At 35.2% G+C, this 17789-nt stretch overlaps 1 protein-coding gene across 3 annotated transcripts in view; it reads left to right on the plus strand.

Moving 5' to 3' along the window:
- The window catches only part of ZNF644 (zinc finger protein 644), a 104972-nt gene that overhangs the window by 31563 nt on the left and 55620 nt on the right, over nucleotides 1–17789 (plus strand). For 2 of the 3 annotated variants that reach the window (XM_008058313.2, XM_008058314.2), the window contains exons 1-2: nucleotides 876–906; nucleotides 5812–5872. In XM_008058313.2, coding sequence (XP_008056504.1) covers nucleotides 5829–5872 — 44 coding nt within the window. In that variant the 5' untranslated portion in view covers nucleotides 876–906; nucleotides 5812–5828. Of the gene's footprint in view, nucleotides 1–875; nucleotides 907–5811; nucleotides 5873–17789 lie in introns of those variants that run through there. The other variant, XM_021712468.1, reaches the window with a different exon arrangement.

Raw genomic sequence — 17789 nt, forward strand, 5'->3', positions numbered from 1 at the left:
TGCCTGGGCTGGCCTTGAACCCTTGGGCTTAGACAGTCCACTTGCCTCGGCCTCCTAAAGATCTGGGATTACAGGCTGAGCCACCAAGCCTGGCCTGTATGTATTTTTAATGTGTCTGAACCCTGGCATTTAATTCTGAAGCCTTTTCTGAATTGTCATTGATTTTTCTAAAATATGTTCATGTCTCTTCATACTTAAAATATTTTTGAAAATTAGTAGACTACTTTTCAGAAATTTTACACTTACAGAAAATTTGAGGACAGTACAGTGTGCCCTTATTTTCACCTCTTCACCCCCATTTCCCTCTAATTTTAATATCATACATTAGTATGGTACATATACTAAAAATGATGGACCAGTATTTGCTCATTATTAACTGAAGACTATAGTTTGTTGATTTTTCCTTAGTTTTTACCCAGTGTTCTTTTTCTGTTCAAAGATGCGTTGCATTTACTTGTAATTTCTGCTTAAGCTCCTCAAGACTGTTTTTGATGACCTTAACAGTTTTGAGGAGTATTGACTAGATATTCTATAGGCTCTTTTGGAATTTGTCTGATGTTTTTCTTATGATTAGACTTTGGCTATGGGTCTTTGGGAGTATATATTTGACATTTTAGTATTCAGGTATTCTTTTAAAATCCTACTGAAGTAAAATCAGCTGTATAAACTACTTTAAGTATTTTTCTCTTTTCTGTACACTCCTCCCAGCATTTACCTAAGTAGTATTCCAGTTACATTATACTTTTTTTTTTTTTTTTTTTTTGATTTATTGTAGAGATGAGGTCTCACCAAGTTGCCCAGGCGGGTCTCGAACCTGCGGGCTCAGGCAATCCACTCACCTCGGCCTCCCGAAGTGCTGGGATTACAGGCTGAGCCCACCGAGCCCGGCTGCATTATACTATTTAGGTATGGATTTAAAAGTACTTCCTATCAAACTTCTTTATAAAATCATTAAAAAATATATTTAACTACTATTATCAGAAAGACAAAAGATAACAAATATTGGTGAGGATGTGTGAAGAAAAGGGAACCCTTGTTGTGCATCGTGTTGGTGGGAATGTAAATTAATACATTATGGAAAACAGTATGGAGTTTGCTCAGAAAATTAAAAATGATTCAGCAATCCAATTTCTCAGTATACATCTAAATCTGCTGAAGTTATTGTGCTGAAGAGATATTTGCACTTCCATGTTCATTGCAGCATTAGTCACACTAACTAAGATATGGTAGTAGCCTGTGTGTCCATGATTGGGTGAATGGATGAAGAAAATGTAGTATGTATACGCAATGGAATTCAGCAATAAAATGAAAAAAAAAAAATCTGTCATTTATGACAACAGCCTGGATGGACCTGGATGTTCATTATGCTAAATTAAATAAATCAGGCACAGAAAGACAAATACCACATGATGTTACTTACATGTAGAATCTAAAAAAGTTGAATTCACTGAAGTAGAGAGTAGAATGGTATTTACCTGAGGCTGGGTAGGAGAGTGGATGGAGGAAAGGGAAGATGTTGATAAAAAGGTACAAAGTTTCAGTTAGGCAGGAAGAGTAGGTTTTAGTGCTCTATTGCACCATATGGTGACTATAATAAATATAGTAATAATACATTGTGTATGTCTCTTTTTTTTCTTTTTGGGAGTCAGGGTATCACTCTGTCACCAGTCTGGAGTGCAGTGGCACACTTGTGGCTCACTGCAGCCTTGAATTCCTGGGCTCAAGGGATCCTCTGACCTCAACTTCCTGAGTAGCTGGTCTACAGGCTTGTGCCACAATGATCAGCTAATTAAAAAAATTTTTTTTGTAGAGACAGGATCTTGCTTTGTTGTCCAGGATGATCTTGAACTCCTTCTGCTTTGGTCTCCCAAAGTTCTGGGATTATAGGTGTGAGCCACCATGGCTGACCTGCACTGTGTATTTCAAAATTGCTAAAAGAGTAAATTTTAAATGTTTTCACCACACACACACACAAAAGGATGTGGGATGATAGATTTGTTAGTGTGATTTAATCATTTTGCAATGTAAACATATATCAGAACATACCATTGTACCCCATATATATAAAATATGTACAATTGTTTGTAAATTAAAATTTAAAAATGTGTCTAAAGTGTGCTGGTTTGGTTTGTGGGAGATAAATGCAGTTAAGAGGAGTTTTTTGAGATTTTGAGGTATAACTGAACAGTGCTAGATAAAAAATTAAAGTCTGTGTGTGTGTGTTTACATATATGTGTATTTGTATATACTTTTTAATTGTAAAATAGCCATAACTTAAAAATTACCATTTTAGGTATACAGTTTTGTGGCATTTAAGTACATTTACACTGTTGTGCTACAATGTATATATATATTTTAATATGAATTAGTCTGCTAGGACTTTCATAACAAAATACTATAGGTGACTTAAACAACAGAAATTTATTTTGTCACAGTTCTGGAGACTGGAAATTCAAGGTCAAGCCATTGGCAGGTTTTGTTTCTCCTGAGGCTTCTCTACTTACAGATGGTCTGTCTTCTGCATGTGCCTATGTGATGTCTCTTATAAAGGACATCCAGCATACTGGATGAGGACCCCATCCTTATGACTTTATTTTACTTAATTACCTCCTGAAAGACCCTAGCTTCAATTATAGTCATATTTGGGGTTAGGGCTTCAATATATGAATTCTGGAGGAGACATAGTTCAGTTCATAACACTTTATATGTAAGGGTGCTTCTAATTTATTTCCTTGAGAATCTACCATCTTTAGTGTATTATTTTCCTGTGGTTGCTACCTACCACAAACTGGGTGACTTAAAACAACAGAAATATATCTTCTTAAAGTTCTGGAGGCCAGAAGTCTGAAATTAGTATTACTGGGCCAAAATTAAGGTGATAGCAGGACTGTGCTCCTTCTGGAGGGAGGCTCTGGAGGAGAATCCATTCCTTTCCTCTTCCTGATCCTGGTAGCTGCTGGCATTCCTGACTGTGGCCCACACCCCTACAGTCCTCTAGACCTGCATTTCAAATTTCTCTGTTCTGTCTTCTCATTACCTTATCTCTCTGTGTATGGACAAATTTCTCCTTACCATAAGGATACATATGATTGCCTTTAGGGCTCAGCCAGATAATTTAAGACAATCTCTCAAGACCCTTAACTTACTTGTATGTGCAAAGACTTTTTGGGGGAGGGCATATAAGGTAACATTCACAGATTTTGGGGATTAGGGTGTGGATATCTTTGTGGAGCCATTTTTTAGCCTATCACACTCAGCAACTTATAGATGACTTTTAATGTTCTTGCTTTGGTTTATAGTTTATTTTGTAACAGGTCTCCCTGTTCAGTTCTTGGTGGGTGGTGGCTGATGGCATTGGTTGGCAGAGAGAATATTCTCATTTCTTCTAGATACTATGCAAAAAATTCTAGGTTTGTGGTTCTCAGTGTGTGGTCCCCAAAATAGTAGCGTCAGCATCACCTTAGGAATTTATTGGAAATGCAAATAATCAAACTTCAACCTAGAACTATTGAAACTCTGGGGGTGATACCTAGAAATCTGTGTATAACAGGTCTTCCAGGTGATTCTGATGTATGCTAAACTTTGAGAGCCACTTTTCTAGATTATTGACACTATTAGGATTGAAATCAAATTTGCATTCCTCTCTCACCCTTTTCTGCTTAAGGCTGATACTTAAATTCGTCTAGGATTGCTAGTCAACAAACTTTCTGTAGGGATAGAAACACTTTGTACCAAAATTTTGGTACTGATAATCAATGAGATCAGTTCACTCAATGAAAAGTTGCACTTCGCTGATTTTTGCCAGTTGTGTTTTTATTTAGATGTAGTTATTTCATAAAGTAACATTACAATATCCAAAAGTCATAAATTTTTCCCATCCTTAAAAATGTGAATTAAGCTTATTAGCCTGAGTTTTACTTGCTTTTATATCCCAAGTACATTTTGGGATATAACACAACATTTGAAACTCTTAATCAGTTCACATTGTTCTCTATGTGCCAGCCAGTGAGAGTGCTGAAATGAAATAAATGAATTCTTGTCCTCAATGTGTCCACACTGTAGCCCAGAAAATACACAAGTAAACAAAAAGTATTGACATAGATCCTCCACCAGTTACTATAGCAGTTAAGAAACAAAACTGTACACAGCTAAAGAAATTAAGAAGAATCAGCCAGTGTGATTGAGCTAAAACATTGAAGGACTAGTAAAATGTATTAGTGAAGTTAAATTGAGGTATTATTAAAAATTATAAGATAATTACTCATCTAGTTCTGGGAAGGATGAATTTGAGATGAGGGTGAGTTAGGAAATAAAACAGTTAAAGTAATTGAGGTTGAGAATGGAAGATATGGTGGTACTTTTTTTTTTTCTAAGAATGGAGAGCCGGGCTCGGTGGCTCAGCCTGTAATCCCGCGCCTTTGGGAGGCTGAGGTGAGTGGATTGCCTGAGCCCGCGGGTTCGAGACCCGCTTGAGCAGTGAGACCTCATCTCTACAGTAAATCAAAAAGTCAGCCGGGCGTGGTAGCGCATGCCTGTATTTCCGGCTACTTGGAAGGCTGAGGTGGAAGGATCGCTGGAGCCCAGCAGGTCGAGGCTGCGGTGGCCGGGAGCGGCCACTGCACTCCAGTCTGGGCAAAAGAGTGAGACTCCAACTCAAAAAAAAAAAGAATGGAGAATTTTGTCGGGCGTAGTGGCTCATGCCTGTAATCTCAGCACTTTGGGAGGCAGAGGCAAGTGGATTGCCAGAACCCAGGGACTTGAGACTAGCCTGGACAACTTGGTGAGACCTCATCTCTTAGCTGGGTGTGGTGGTGTGCACCTGTAGTTCTGGCTACTTGGAAGGCTGAGGCGAAAGGATCACCTGAGCCTAGCAGGTTGAGGCTGCAGTGGCGGTGAGTGTGCCACTGTACTCCAGGCTGGGCTACAGAGTGAGACTCCGACTCCAAAATAAAGAATGGAGAATTCTGAAGAATAGCAAGCTGGTTTCAGGTAGAGGGAGGAGGAGATACACAGAATTTAGGACATAATGAGTTTTTAGAATTTGTGAAATGTGGTAATATTAATAGTGGTAGGTCCATTTTTGGCAAGTACGTATTCAGTGGATTATAGAGGGAGAAATCACTTGATACTAGATTGAGGCTTAAATTGAGTAGGCAGCAGTGTATCAGTACGTACTATTCTCTAGAATAATGATGCTTGGCATTTAGTAAGTACTTAATCATTGTTGGTTATTTTTATTTTTTATTTTATTTTAAAGATGTGGGGTACAATTCAGGGTTAGGTGTACAGATGTTCATTATGCAAATACCCTTGCTGATGAGATATGCCCCTCCCAGTGTTGGGAAAAATATCAAATATTTTTATGATTATTATTAATATATACTTTTATGTATTCTCATTCTGTATCTTTTTTGTCTTCAGCTTTTTAATTTTTTTGATATGCATATAATAGATAAATATTGGTTTAGAAAGAAGTATGTTTTATTAATAATGATTTTAATTATTGCCATTGCCATACTATTAAAATTAATGAAAAGAAGTTACTGTAGAAATTAAAAATGAAAGAACTAGAAAGTTTAGATTTCTTATTTGAATAGATTATTTTTTCTCAAAAAAAAAAAAGACACTTGCAATAGTGTCTTGAAGGTTAAAATAATCATGTTTTAATTCTAAGAACACTTTTTCAGATTTTATATCAAGGAAATAATATGATTTACAGTTTTTAATTTAAAAGAATACTGTATTGTAGATACAGTTATTCATGCATGAAACAAAAAAACTAAGCAATGGTCTTTGCATGTTTTCTTTCAGGTTTGATATAATTTCGGATGAGATTGTTCTTGAAGCGAGATGTTAGTAAGACAAAATCTAGGTAAGTAGAAGACAATTTCCTAAATGTTACATATCAAGGTAGGAATAATACAAAAAGTTACGTCTTAAAATATGTCCTTGAGTCTGGAATCAGAGTTTTTAAATAAAATTTTGAAATACAAAGAATTGACACAGTACAAAGAATTGGTCCAGCTAATTTGATGGGAGTAAATAAAATATGTCTTTGAGTCTGGAATCAGAGTTTTTAAATAAAATTTTGAAATACAAAGAATTGACACAGTACAAAGAATTTGATCCAGTTAATTTGATGGGAGTAAATACATAGCTATCAGTTGTGGTACTAAATTCTTAGTCTTTGCCAGTTTTCGATGATTATTTTAACTCATTAGAAAATCAAGTTGATGTTTGGTTCAGCCACTCTTACTGGACTCTTCACCAGTTCTGTAAGAGATTTATTAGATTGCTTCATTGTTCTTTTTTTAGTTGATATGAGTAGTCATTGTTTTTGTGAATTTCACTTTGTTGTTACTGTTAATGAGGCACTTTCACAATTGGTTAACTTAGCCAAATTGCGGTTTCTCTCTGTTAATATAGTGTTCAGAATTGTAAATTATTGTTTTAATGTTTTCTTGTGGGTGTCTGCACTGAATGACTTTTCAAAGTTTGCATTCTGATTAGCTTTCTATGACTGTTGATTTTCAAAAAATTGAATTGTGATTGTGTACTTTTGGCCTGGTGTGTGAAAGAATGCTTTTGAATGATATAAGTTGTTGAAATGTTAATAAAATGCATTTATTTTCTTTTGGCAAATGGCTGTGGCTTCTGGATATAAACAGAAAAGAAAGAATACTAAGAAAAATTGCAGTTAATTTGATCTTTCTGTAATCTAACCAGATGTTTCAGCTGTCAGAAATTTGCTGATTTCTGTGTTTGTTTTTTTTAAAAAAAGCCCAGGATGAGAAATGCTGTGGTTGAGTAGTGTGCACTTAAATAATGAGATCTCAACTGGTGGTTTAAGTTTACTTTGAAGCAAAGTTTTTTGTTTATTACTATTATATAATAACAATGGCAGTGGTAGTTTAAAGAGTATTTATTGTGCTCTGAGTTCTTTTAAGTGCTTCTCATGCTTTATTAATTGTTATACTACCTTCCCTATGCAGTATTTTGTAGAACAGTTTTATTTTTTGGTATTAATAGTGGACAATTTCTTTTTATTTAGGAAGAATAATTTATTTTTATAGCATTTATTATAAACCATTCTTATATGTCTTGTTGAAATGGAGAAGTAGTCAGACTTTTGTACTTTAAGGTTTTGTAGGGATTTTGTTTGCTGGTTGATAGTATCTGTTAGATCCTTTGTTCTGATTTCCTATAAATTCAATATTGCTTGTGGGATGACATTGATTTAACTTATTCTGACCTTATTCTGCCATAATTATATGTGCATTTTTTTCTTTTTTATTGAAGTATAATTTACATATAGTAATGGGTGAAATTTGAGGTATAGAACTAATTGAATTTTGTTTCCTTTTTTTCCCCTCTCCCCAAGCTGATTGAATTTTTACATGTATAACTACCTCTAGATCAAGATATAGAACATTTCATTAGTCCAGAAAGTTTCTTGTGTTTTCCCCCCTTCCAGTCCAGTAGCCTTTACCTTCCCTGAGGTAAGCGTCTTTCTGAATTTGTTCAGCATAGTTTAGTTTTGCCTGTTACAGTAACTTATATACATGAAATTGTATTGTATGTACGCTTTTGTATCTGGCTTCTTCCATTCAACGTAGTATTTTTGAGTGTCGTCTATATTATATGTCAGCAGTTCATTTTTGCTGAGTAATATTCTGTTGTGTGAACATTCTGGAAAGTGTTCATATTTTCTCTACAATTTTGTTTATTCGATTCTCCAAGTCTCCACCCTTACTTGCCAACTTCTCTGTACTGCTTTCCTTCCTCTACCTATCTTCTTCGTTGACACTCATTGCCTACAGAATAAAGTGTAGTAAGCTTTTTAACATGGCATACAATTATCTCACTGGAGTTATGCTAAAATGCCAAGAATTGTATGAATAAACTAAGTATGATATTTCATACTCCTAATTCTAGTTCTAAGTATATGTTGTCACTCTCCCTCAACCCCATGCCTTTCCGATTGCCAATGTCCCTTCTCCTGATTGTCAGCTTATTTCCTGAAATAGTCTATCTCAAGCACCATCTCATCATCCTTTGAGTCAGGCTCAGCCATACTGCAGTAGTTTGTCTTCTTTATTAGACTATGAGGTCTTTTAAGATAGACCTCATTTATGTTTCATTCATTTTAGTAGCACAGTGCTCAGAGTACTGTGTTCTCAGTAAATGTTTGTTAAGCATAGATCAACAAAAAGTTATTTTCTCTCAGGCACATAGGATTTCAGGCTGTTGGCTAGCATGGGATCGGGACATTGGCACTTCAGTTCCTACTGGGTTATAGGAAGGAGCCAATGAGGATGATTCAGAGCAGCATTATAGGTGTTTTGGAAAGACAAATAAAATATTCCCCATGTCCTCTTTCAATCCGTTTGAAACAAAATGGTTAGTAATAGTCTTAGTTCAGGCTTTAGGGAAAACGGAGTGTCATTGTTGATTTTGATTATTATTTCCAAGAGGAAGCATTAATCCATGTTATGAAAATTAGAGTGTTTTCCACGTAAGAGTATTTGTGGGTTTGTAATAGTTATTCCTTAATTTAAAGATTTTAAAAGACGTGTTAGATTAATACGAGTAGAAGATTAGGAGGACTGGTCACGTGTATAAGAAGTGAAGAAAACTTTTCCTCATTTCCCTGAAGGTAAAAAGCTGTTGGGATAGAGGAATAAATTGAAGAATCGTGGTCTGGAACTATGATAGCATTTTTAATACCTATAGTTTATGAAGTTTGCTGTTTGCTGAAAGGTATTTAAAAGTTTTTGTCTTTTCATTATAACTATGTCATATAGCGTGTATGAACAATATACTTACATAAACCAATTTTTAAAATTTTAAGGCAGTTTGACTAGTTTTTTTTCCTTTGTATTTGAGATTTGGCTAGTTGGGTTGGCTATAGTAATCACCTGGGGATTTTTATGCCTGAAGCTTGACTGCCCTGTAGCAAGTCCAAAGCAAGGAGAGGTTCTTCCCCACTGGGATCAATTTGTTGCTTTTCCTCTCTGCAGTTCTGCCATAACAGTTGAACACAGGTGGACATTGACCCTATCTCATGCTGTTCCTTCTGTCTCCCTACATGAATTTTCTTAGACACAGATTCTTACCAAATGTGGAACCTTGGTTATTTCTTTTCTTCATCCTCTATGTGAAGTGTGTTTAGTTTCCTTGTTGGTAACCTTGTTGAGGATCCAGAGAAATTTAACGTTGAGATTGCCTGACTTACGTGTCTCTAAGAGATCTTAAACTCAAATTCTTCTCAGGCTGATAGGCGTATCCTTTTCTTTTCTTGCTTCAGTGCCTTATATATGCAGCTGTTGAAAAGCTTTTCCATCTTGCAGAATCCTTGAATCTAAGGATTTGAAATTTTTTATGGATATTTGTCTTACATTAGATTAATTTCCTTCATTTCTAAATTAGCCTCCCTGTGTTTCCATTACTTTAGGAGTGCTGTGGATATGGCTGCCTTTTGTTGTAGCAAAAAAAAAAAACAAAACACAACTTTTAAATTGATAAATTATTTGTTTTTCATTCTAGATGAGATTGTACAGTGTACATTTGGCCTTTGCCAATCGTATTGCAAAGTAATGTTTGGCATTTTCATATTTTAATTTTTAAATGAAAGTCATGTGACTTTGTATATAAGCAAATAGTACAGAAATATTAAGTAAAAAGTAAAATGCTTTCCTCCTGCTCAGCATTGTACTTCCCCATAAGTTACCAAGAGTAGCTGGCATGTAATCTGCATCTTTCTCTATTAATATATTTTTTCTTATATGTACCATATTTAATATAACTGTTTCCTTATTAATATTTGGATAAATATCAGGGCTTTGCTTGTATATAAGTACTTCTGCAGTAAATGTTCTTGATTATATTATTGGGAGTGTGTGAGAGTGTCAGGATAATTTGTGATAGTGGATTGGCTGGATGAAAGGATATGTGCCCTTTAACTTCTGATATATATTGCAAAACTACAGTGGGGTTGTACCACTTAATATTCTTATTGGCAATTTATGAGAATGTCTGTTTTCACACATTTTGCTAAATATTAACCAACATTTTAATCATTGCTAGTCTAACTGGTAAAAAGTGATGTTTATTTTACTGTGCATTTCTTTAATCGTGAGAGTCCTCAAAGGTTTGAAATGTCACCTTCTTCATAACTTTAATTACATTGAAGAGTATATAATTTGCATAGATTTTTTTTTTTACCCTGTACAGTTAAGTCCATTCGTTCCATCAATTAACATACCTATTTGTTTTAGGTATTACATTCAAAGTTATTTACTATTGAATAATCAAATTATTTGCCTTCTTTTGTTTTCCCTCATACAATTTGTATATGATAAATATTTCCTTATAGTGAATTTCTCTATTGTTTGCCACAAACTAACATTAGCATAGTTCATGAGTAAAATGAAAATAAAAGCCATTGCTAAAATTATGTTAGTTAAGTATAGATTAATAGCAAATGGTAGCCAGGCTCGGTGGCTCAGCCTGTAATCCCGCACCTTTGGGAGGCTGAGATGAGTGGATTGTCTCAGCCTGCAGGTTCGAGACCCGCCTGGGCAACTTGGCGAGACCTCGTCTCTACAATCAATTAAAAATTAGACGGGCATGGTAGCTCGCGCCTGTAGTTCCAGCTACTTGGAGGGCTGAGGCGGAAGGATCGCTTGGTGCCCAGCAGGTCAAGGCTGCGGTGGCCGGCAGTGGCCACTGCACTCCAGTCTGGGCGACAGAGTGAGACTCCAACTCAAAAAAAAAAAAAAAAAAAAAGCAAATGGTGCAAAATCTGTTGTCTTTTGTAACTCATGCATTAGAATACTTTTCAGCTTTGTGGTGGTGGTGGTTGTTATTATTATCATTATTATTTGTGCTGTCCTTAAAGTGTATGATAAGTGACAATTTTTAGTCTTAGTTTCAGCTTTAATGCCAGTGAACTAATTACTTTTTTCAAATTCTTTTATTGTAGAAACCACTAAATTTAAGACCAGGGAAAAGAGAGCTAAGAAAATCCTTAACATTATTATGATGGTTTTCTTTAAGTTATTTTTAAGAGTTAAGATATTGGCTTGTTTTGTTTTTTTGGAATAGTGATTTCTAGTATGATGCTGGATACTAGAAATTGGATATGTTTACAATACTATACCATATTATATAAAGGACTTGAGCATCTGTGGATTTGGGTATCTGTGGGAGTCCTTGGTCTACATCTCTTAAGACTCATCTTTGATTTCATTGTGCTGTTTCACTTGTTCAAGGGTATAAGTAGCTTACTGAAGCTGAGTTGTCGGTCTGTTTTTCCAAAGAAAGTTTCATCCAGGTCTGTGTTGAGTATAAAAGTTTTGTTTCCAAATCTGAGGTGTTTTTCAGCCTAATAATTTAATTAAGTGGCAAAGGTCATTCCAATATGTGAACAGGAAACCATAAAACTGCTCTCTGATCAAAGAATTTTGCCATTGCTGTATGCTGTAGTTTAGCCTTCTATGGTAGGTCTAAACTGTAAATAAAGGTGCTAAATAAAAGAAGGCATTTAGTAAGCCATAACTGAAATCTAATGTTTTAAGCGCTATGGTATATGTTAAGGATGCATTGATAATTAAAATTCTCAGTGCCATACAACCAATTATATTATACATGATAAACAGAAAATGGCCAGGTCTGGATAGTGTAGTATAGTAAGACTGAGGAGAAAATTTTTAAGAAAGAAATCAGGAAGAGCTTCATAGAGGAAGGTGACATGTGAGTTGAATAAAAGAACAGAATTTTGTCCTTGGGAAAAATATGGGCAGGGAGCAGGATCTAAAGGTCTGAGTTTAATTTCCAGAAATTATTTTGCAAAACAGTTTCATTTAACTGGCTGTTCCTCTTACCAAAGCTACTGGCATTTTCTTAAATATACTAAAGTTTACATTTTACAGCTGCTTAGGAATTTATTGTTTGAACTGTTTCCTTGTTCTGCTTTTCAAACTGTTTAACCAAAAATTTTTTTTAACCCACCAAGAAATAAAGTCTCCATGCTGGTAGTTAATTCAATTATTAAACTAGTAAACGTAAGGGTATGAGATTCAGAAACAATAAATGAGTAGCTTGAGGTCAGATGGGGTATAATTGCAAAAACAGAATTGGAACCTAAGTCTTCTGACCTCCAATATGCTGGTTTTTTTTTTTTTGAGATGACTATTAAAGTGGATATTTGAAACTTTTAAGGCCTTCTATCTAGGCTGAGGACTCTGGACGCATTACATATTAGTTTTATTGATTTATCTGATATATAAATTGGTGATTGTAGTTAAGTAGATTTTTGTTCACACTTGATATTAACTACTAGTCTGAGGAGAAAAGGTTACTAAATATGTAATTACAATCAAGTGTGATTAGTGTTGTGATAGTCTGTGTTCTGGAAGGCAAGGGTTATGTCTGTTTTATTTATTAATATATATTCAGTACTTTAATATGTACAGTACTCATAGTACCATTTGATGGATATTTATTTAGTGACTAAATGGGAATATAATAAAGACCTCCCAAAAGAAGTGACTGTTAAATTGAAACTTGGAGGAACTGTTGGTGACTTATCTAGATACAAAATTGGAGAAGGATTGTTAGCAGAAGAAGTTGTGCAAAGTATGAGAGGTAAAAGAAAGGGAAGATTGATGGAATGGAAGGGAGTGTATGTTTTGATTGTAGAGCTCACTGTGGAGTGTGGCTGGGGGGCATGGCTAGTGTCAAGAGATAAGACAGAGAGTAAGGTTAGGACCATTTTGTTGAGACTCTTATAAACCATTTTAAGGAGTTTCAACTAACAGAGTAATGAGAAACCACTGAAAAAGTTTAAATGTGAGGAAGTGATATGATTACATCTGTGTTTTAGCAAAGGAACCCAATTTAAAATGTAGAGAACAGCTCACAGGTAAAGCTAGATGGGATTCAGGAAGACCAGTTAGCATGGGGAAGATGCTGGCCTGACTTTCGCATGGTAGGAGTGGGCACAGAAAGATGTGGCTGGATTTAAGAGAGAATTAGACCACAACATAGATAAACTTCAGTGACTTATTGTAATGGAGTTGGTGGGGGCAGGAGAGTAAAGGAGTTAAGGATGAGTCATGTTTCTAACCTGGGCTGTGCTGCTATTTTTACAAATAAGACCTGTGAAGAAGAAGAATATTGGGAAAGAACAAGAATTACATTTTAGCTATATTGAGCTTGAAGTAGCACACTTGATTCCTACATCTGAGTAGAAATGTTAGGTGACAGATGTAAGAGACCTGTAATTTGAGGGAGATATGAGAGTCATCAGCCTTACATCGTCATATCTCATAAGTTCATTACTTATGTTCTGTCTCTGTAAGACATTGCAAAGCATGTTTATACATTAAAAATTAGACCTAAAGATTGCTTTAAAAAATTACTTTTTCCTTATAGATTTATGAGCTACTGTTTGTATTAGAAATTCTGATGTCTGCTTATTCGTAAACAAGATTTAATATCATTAGTGAATAACTATACTACTGATGGCAAGAGTCTTACCAAAAATACTTGAATAGCTAAGGGTGTTTTAAATATGTTAAATCTTGGATTTATATATAGTGTCAAAGTAGCTGAATATGAATTCTAATACTTGTTAATGCAAACATTTCCCACCCCAAATAGCACAGTTTGGGCTAAAGGGATCTTGAAGTCTTTGGGTTAATCATGATTCAACAAATCATTAGGATAAAAAGTATCTGTAAAAACAGGATCTTGCCTATATGTTAGTCGTTTATACTCACTTTCTAGGGCAATTCTTGGCACAGAGGGCCTCAGTAAATGTTTGTTGAATAATCAATATTGATATACAGTGCTTTGATATCTAATCAGATTTTTTATTTTTAGTCAGGTTGCAGCAGTGGCAATCTGGCTTTTTAAGGTTAGTTTTAAAGAAGGTTTTATTCCCAATTTAAAGGATAATACTTTTATTTGAGTAATAGTTTTCCCCTTAAATTATCTGGTAACTACTTATATTTATGCTATCTCCTTCTATATACTTCCCTTCCAACAAACAGATACATTTCTGTATCTAATCAGAACATTTTTACTGACATTTATGAAACGTATCTTCTAATAAAAACAGTTTGGACATTTTCACTTGGTATTCAGACATCATGTCTAAAACTGGATTAGTCACCTCTACTTTTAAAACCTATTCCTTGCTAATGTGATTACCACTTTCTTGTCATCAAACACGCTCTCTCTCTCTCTCTCTCTCTCTCTCTCTCTGGCAATATAGCATATATTTATCTTTCTTACTATTCCTATTGATACTGATTTTTGGGGGGTACATATCTATTACTTTCTGTGTATGATCTGTCTGTGATCATTTCATTTGTATAAGACCATTTGATTCACCTGTTTAGAAAGTTACCCTAATTATATTACTTGCTCAAAAACCATTAACTCCTAAAGAATAAATTTAATTGTTCGGTCTTATAGCCAAGAGCTTCCAAACTTATGGTCCTGAACTTTCTTTGTCTTGTAAAACTGAAACTCTATACTCATTTAACTATAATTCTCCATTTCTCTCTCCCCTGGGGCCCTAGAAACCACCATTTTCCTGTCTTGTCTCTCTGAATTTGACCTGTAAGTATACTCTTCACATAAGTAGAATCGTACAGTATTTGTCTTTTTGTGACTGGCTTATATAACTTAGCATAATGTTTTCAAGGTTCATCCATATTGTTGAACTTTGCAGAATTTCTTTCCATTTTAAGGCTGCATGACATTCTTTCGTATGTATGTGCTGCATTTTGTTGATCTATTTATCCATTGATGGACACCTGGGTTGCTTTTGTTTAGCTCTTGTGAGTATTACTGCTGTGAACACGTGTGTATGAACATCTCTTCCAGATACTGCTTTCAGAAATTTGGGGTATGTGCCTAGAAGTGGAATTGCTGACTCATGATAGTTTTATTTTTAGTTTTTTGAGGAATTATCATACTGTTTTCCATAGGTGTATCATTTGATATTCCTACCAACAGTACATAGAAGTTCCTATTTCTCTACATCCTCACCAACACTTTATATTTTTTTGCTTATTTATTTATTTAAAATTAGGATTTATTGAGAAGACAGAAAAACTCCCACAGTGGAAGGGGACCTGAGGGGCTTGCCCTTTGCTTTGTAATAGTAGCCACCTAATGACTGTGAGTTAATATCTCATTGTGGTTTTTGATTTGCATTTCACTAATGACTAGTGATATTGAGTGTATTTTTATATGCTTGTTGGCCATTCACATGTCTTTTTTTAAATTTTTTTTTTGAGTCAGAGTCTCACTCTGTCACCCAGACTGGAGTACAGTGGCACGTGCCTGGCCACCTCAACCTTCTAAGTAGCTGGAACTACAGGTGCGTGCTACCGCGCCTGGCTAGTTTTTGATTTTTTGTAGAGATGCGGCCTCACCAAGTTACCTGGGCGGGTCTCGGACCCTCCGGCTCAGGCAATCCACTCACCTCAGCCTTCCAAAGCGCTGGGATTACAGGCTGAACTACCGAGCCCAGTCGTTCACGTCTTTTTTTGAGAAGTATCTATTCAAGTCCTTTGCCCATTTTTTAATCAAGCTGTTTGTTTTCCCGTGAAGTTGTAGGAATTCTCTGTATAACCTGGATTTCAGTCACTTATCAGATACATGATTTGCAAGTATTTTCTTACAGTTCATGGGTTTTATCCTGTATATCTTTTGCCGCACAAAATTTTTAGATTTTCACAAAGTCCAGTTTGTCTTTTTCTGTTTTGTTTCCTGTGCCTTTGGTATCATATCTAAGAAAACATTGCCAAATACAGTGTCTCGAAGTGTTTGTCATGTTTTCTTTTAGGAGTTTTATAGTTTTAGGACTTATGTTTTGGTCTTTAGCCATTTTGAGTTACTGTAGGAATGTAGATATCCAGATCCTTTCTTTTGCATCTGGATATCTGGTTATCCCAGTTCCATTTGTTGAAATGACTGTCATTTCTCCATTGTGTACTCTTGTCAAAAATCATTTGACTATACATGCATGGGTTTATTTCTCGGTTGTCTGTTTTGTTCTGTTGACTTATATGTCTGTCTTTATCCCAGTACCACCACTGTCTTGATTACTGTTCCTTTTTAGTATGTTTTGAAATCAGGAAATGTGAGGCCTCCATCTTTGTTCTTTTTCAAGTTTTTTTTTTTTGACTCTTTGAGGTCCCTGGAGGTTCCAGATGAATTTTAGGATGAGTTTTCCTATTTCTGTAAAAAATGCCATAGGGGATTTGACAGAGAGTGTATTGAATCTGTAGATTGTTTTTGGTAGTATTGACATCTTAAAAATATTAAGTCTTTCAGTGTATGAACATGGGTGTGTTTTCATTTATTCGTGTCTTTTAAAATTTCTTTTAGTGTTTGTAGTTCTCATCATACAAGTCTTTTTACTTGCTTGGCTAAGTTAATTCCTAAGTATTTAATTCTTTTTAGTTCTAATGTAAGTGGAATTGTTTTCTTAATTTCCTTTTTGGATTGATCATTAGTAATGTATAGAAATATAACTGACTTTAATATGTTGATTTTATATCCTGCTACTTTGCTGAATTCATTTATTAGCTGTAGTGTGTGTGTGTGTGTGTGTACTCTAGGTTTTTCTCCACATGACATCATATCATCTGTGAACAGAGATAATTTTACATCTTTCCAAATTGAGTGTCTTTTATTTCTTTTTCTTGCCTAATTGCTGTGGTTAGAACTCCCACAGCAATTGAATAAAAGAGGAGAAAGTGATTTATTGTAGAGACAAGGTCTTGCCAAGTTCCATAGACCTAAGTTCGAAAAAAATTCCTCTAAATTTACTGTTAGAATAAGCTTATGTATTTTGTGTGCTTTCTGGTGGATAGGGAGAGGCAGCCCAGAAACATGCAGTGTGTCTGATGAAATCAATTGAAGTTAATAAGTGGAAAACTTTTTTTTTTAATTCTCACAATTGTTGTTTTTGAGTTGCCCAGGCAATAAATTGTTGAATAAAAGAGGAGAAAGTGGTCATTCCTGTCTTACTCCTGATTTTAGAGGAAAAGCTTCCACATTCTGATGTTTGCTATGGGGTTTTTATAAATAGCTTTTATGATGTTGCGGTAGTTTCCTTCTATTACTAATGAGTATGAGGTGAATGTCTCATTGTGGTTTGTTTTGCATTTCCCTAATAATTAGTGATGTTGAGCATATTTTCCTGTGCTTGTCGACCACTTGCATATCATCTTTGGAGACAATCTATTCAAGTCCTATGCCTGCTTGCCTGCTTATTTATTTATTTTAAAGATATGGGGTACAATTCAGGATTAGGTATACAAGTGATCATTGTACAGGTAAAGTTTGGCTCTCCCTTTGGTACCCACTTTGACTGATTTGAGATCAGGTACCCTTATTGATGTTGTGTGTCTCTCTCCCCCCGCCCCACTGTATCCCACTACTGTCAATACCTTTCTTATAGTATTATGGTAAATGTTCAGGGTCCACTTATGTGTGAGAACATATGGTACTCTGTTCTTTGTTTTGTGATAGATCACTGAGCATGATAGATAGAATCTAAATCCATCCAAGTTGCTGTGAAGTCTACATATGTTTGTCCTTCTTTATGACTGCTTACTATTCCATTGTGTATCACATTTTTTAAAAGCCAGTCCAGTTTCAATGGGTGGCATGGTTGGTTTCTAGACTGTTGTTTTCAATTATGGCTGCACTTTAAAGTGCCAGTGGAGATAACACACACACACAACACACACACACACATA

Source organism: Carlito syrichta, unplaced genomic scaffold (genome assembly GCF_000164805.1).
Source record: "Carlito syrichta isolate Samal-C Ts95f unplaced genomic scaffold, Tarsius_syrichta-2.0.1 Scaffold303292, whole genome shotgun sequence".
NCBI classification, from domain to species: Eukaryota; Metazoa; Chordata; class Mammalia; order Primates; family Tarsiidae; genus Carlito; species Carlito syrichta.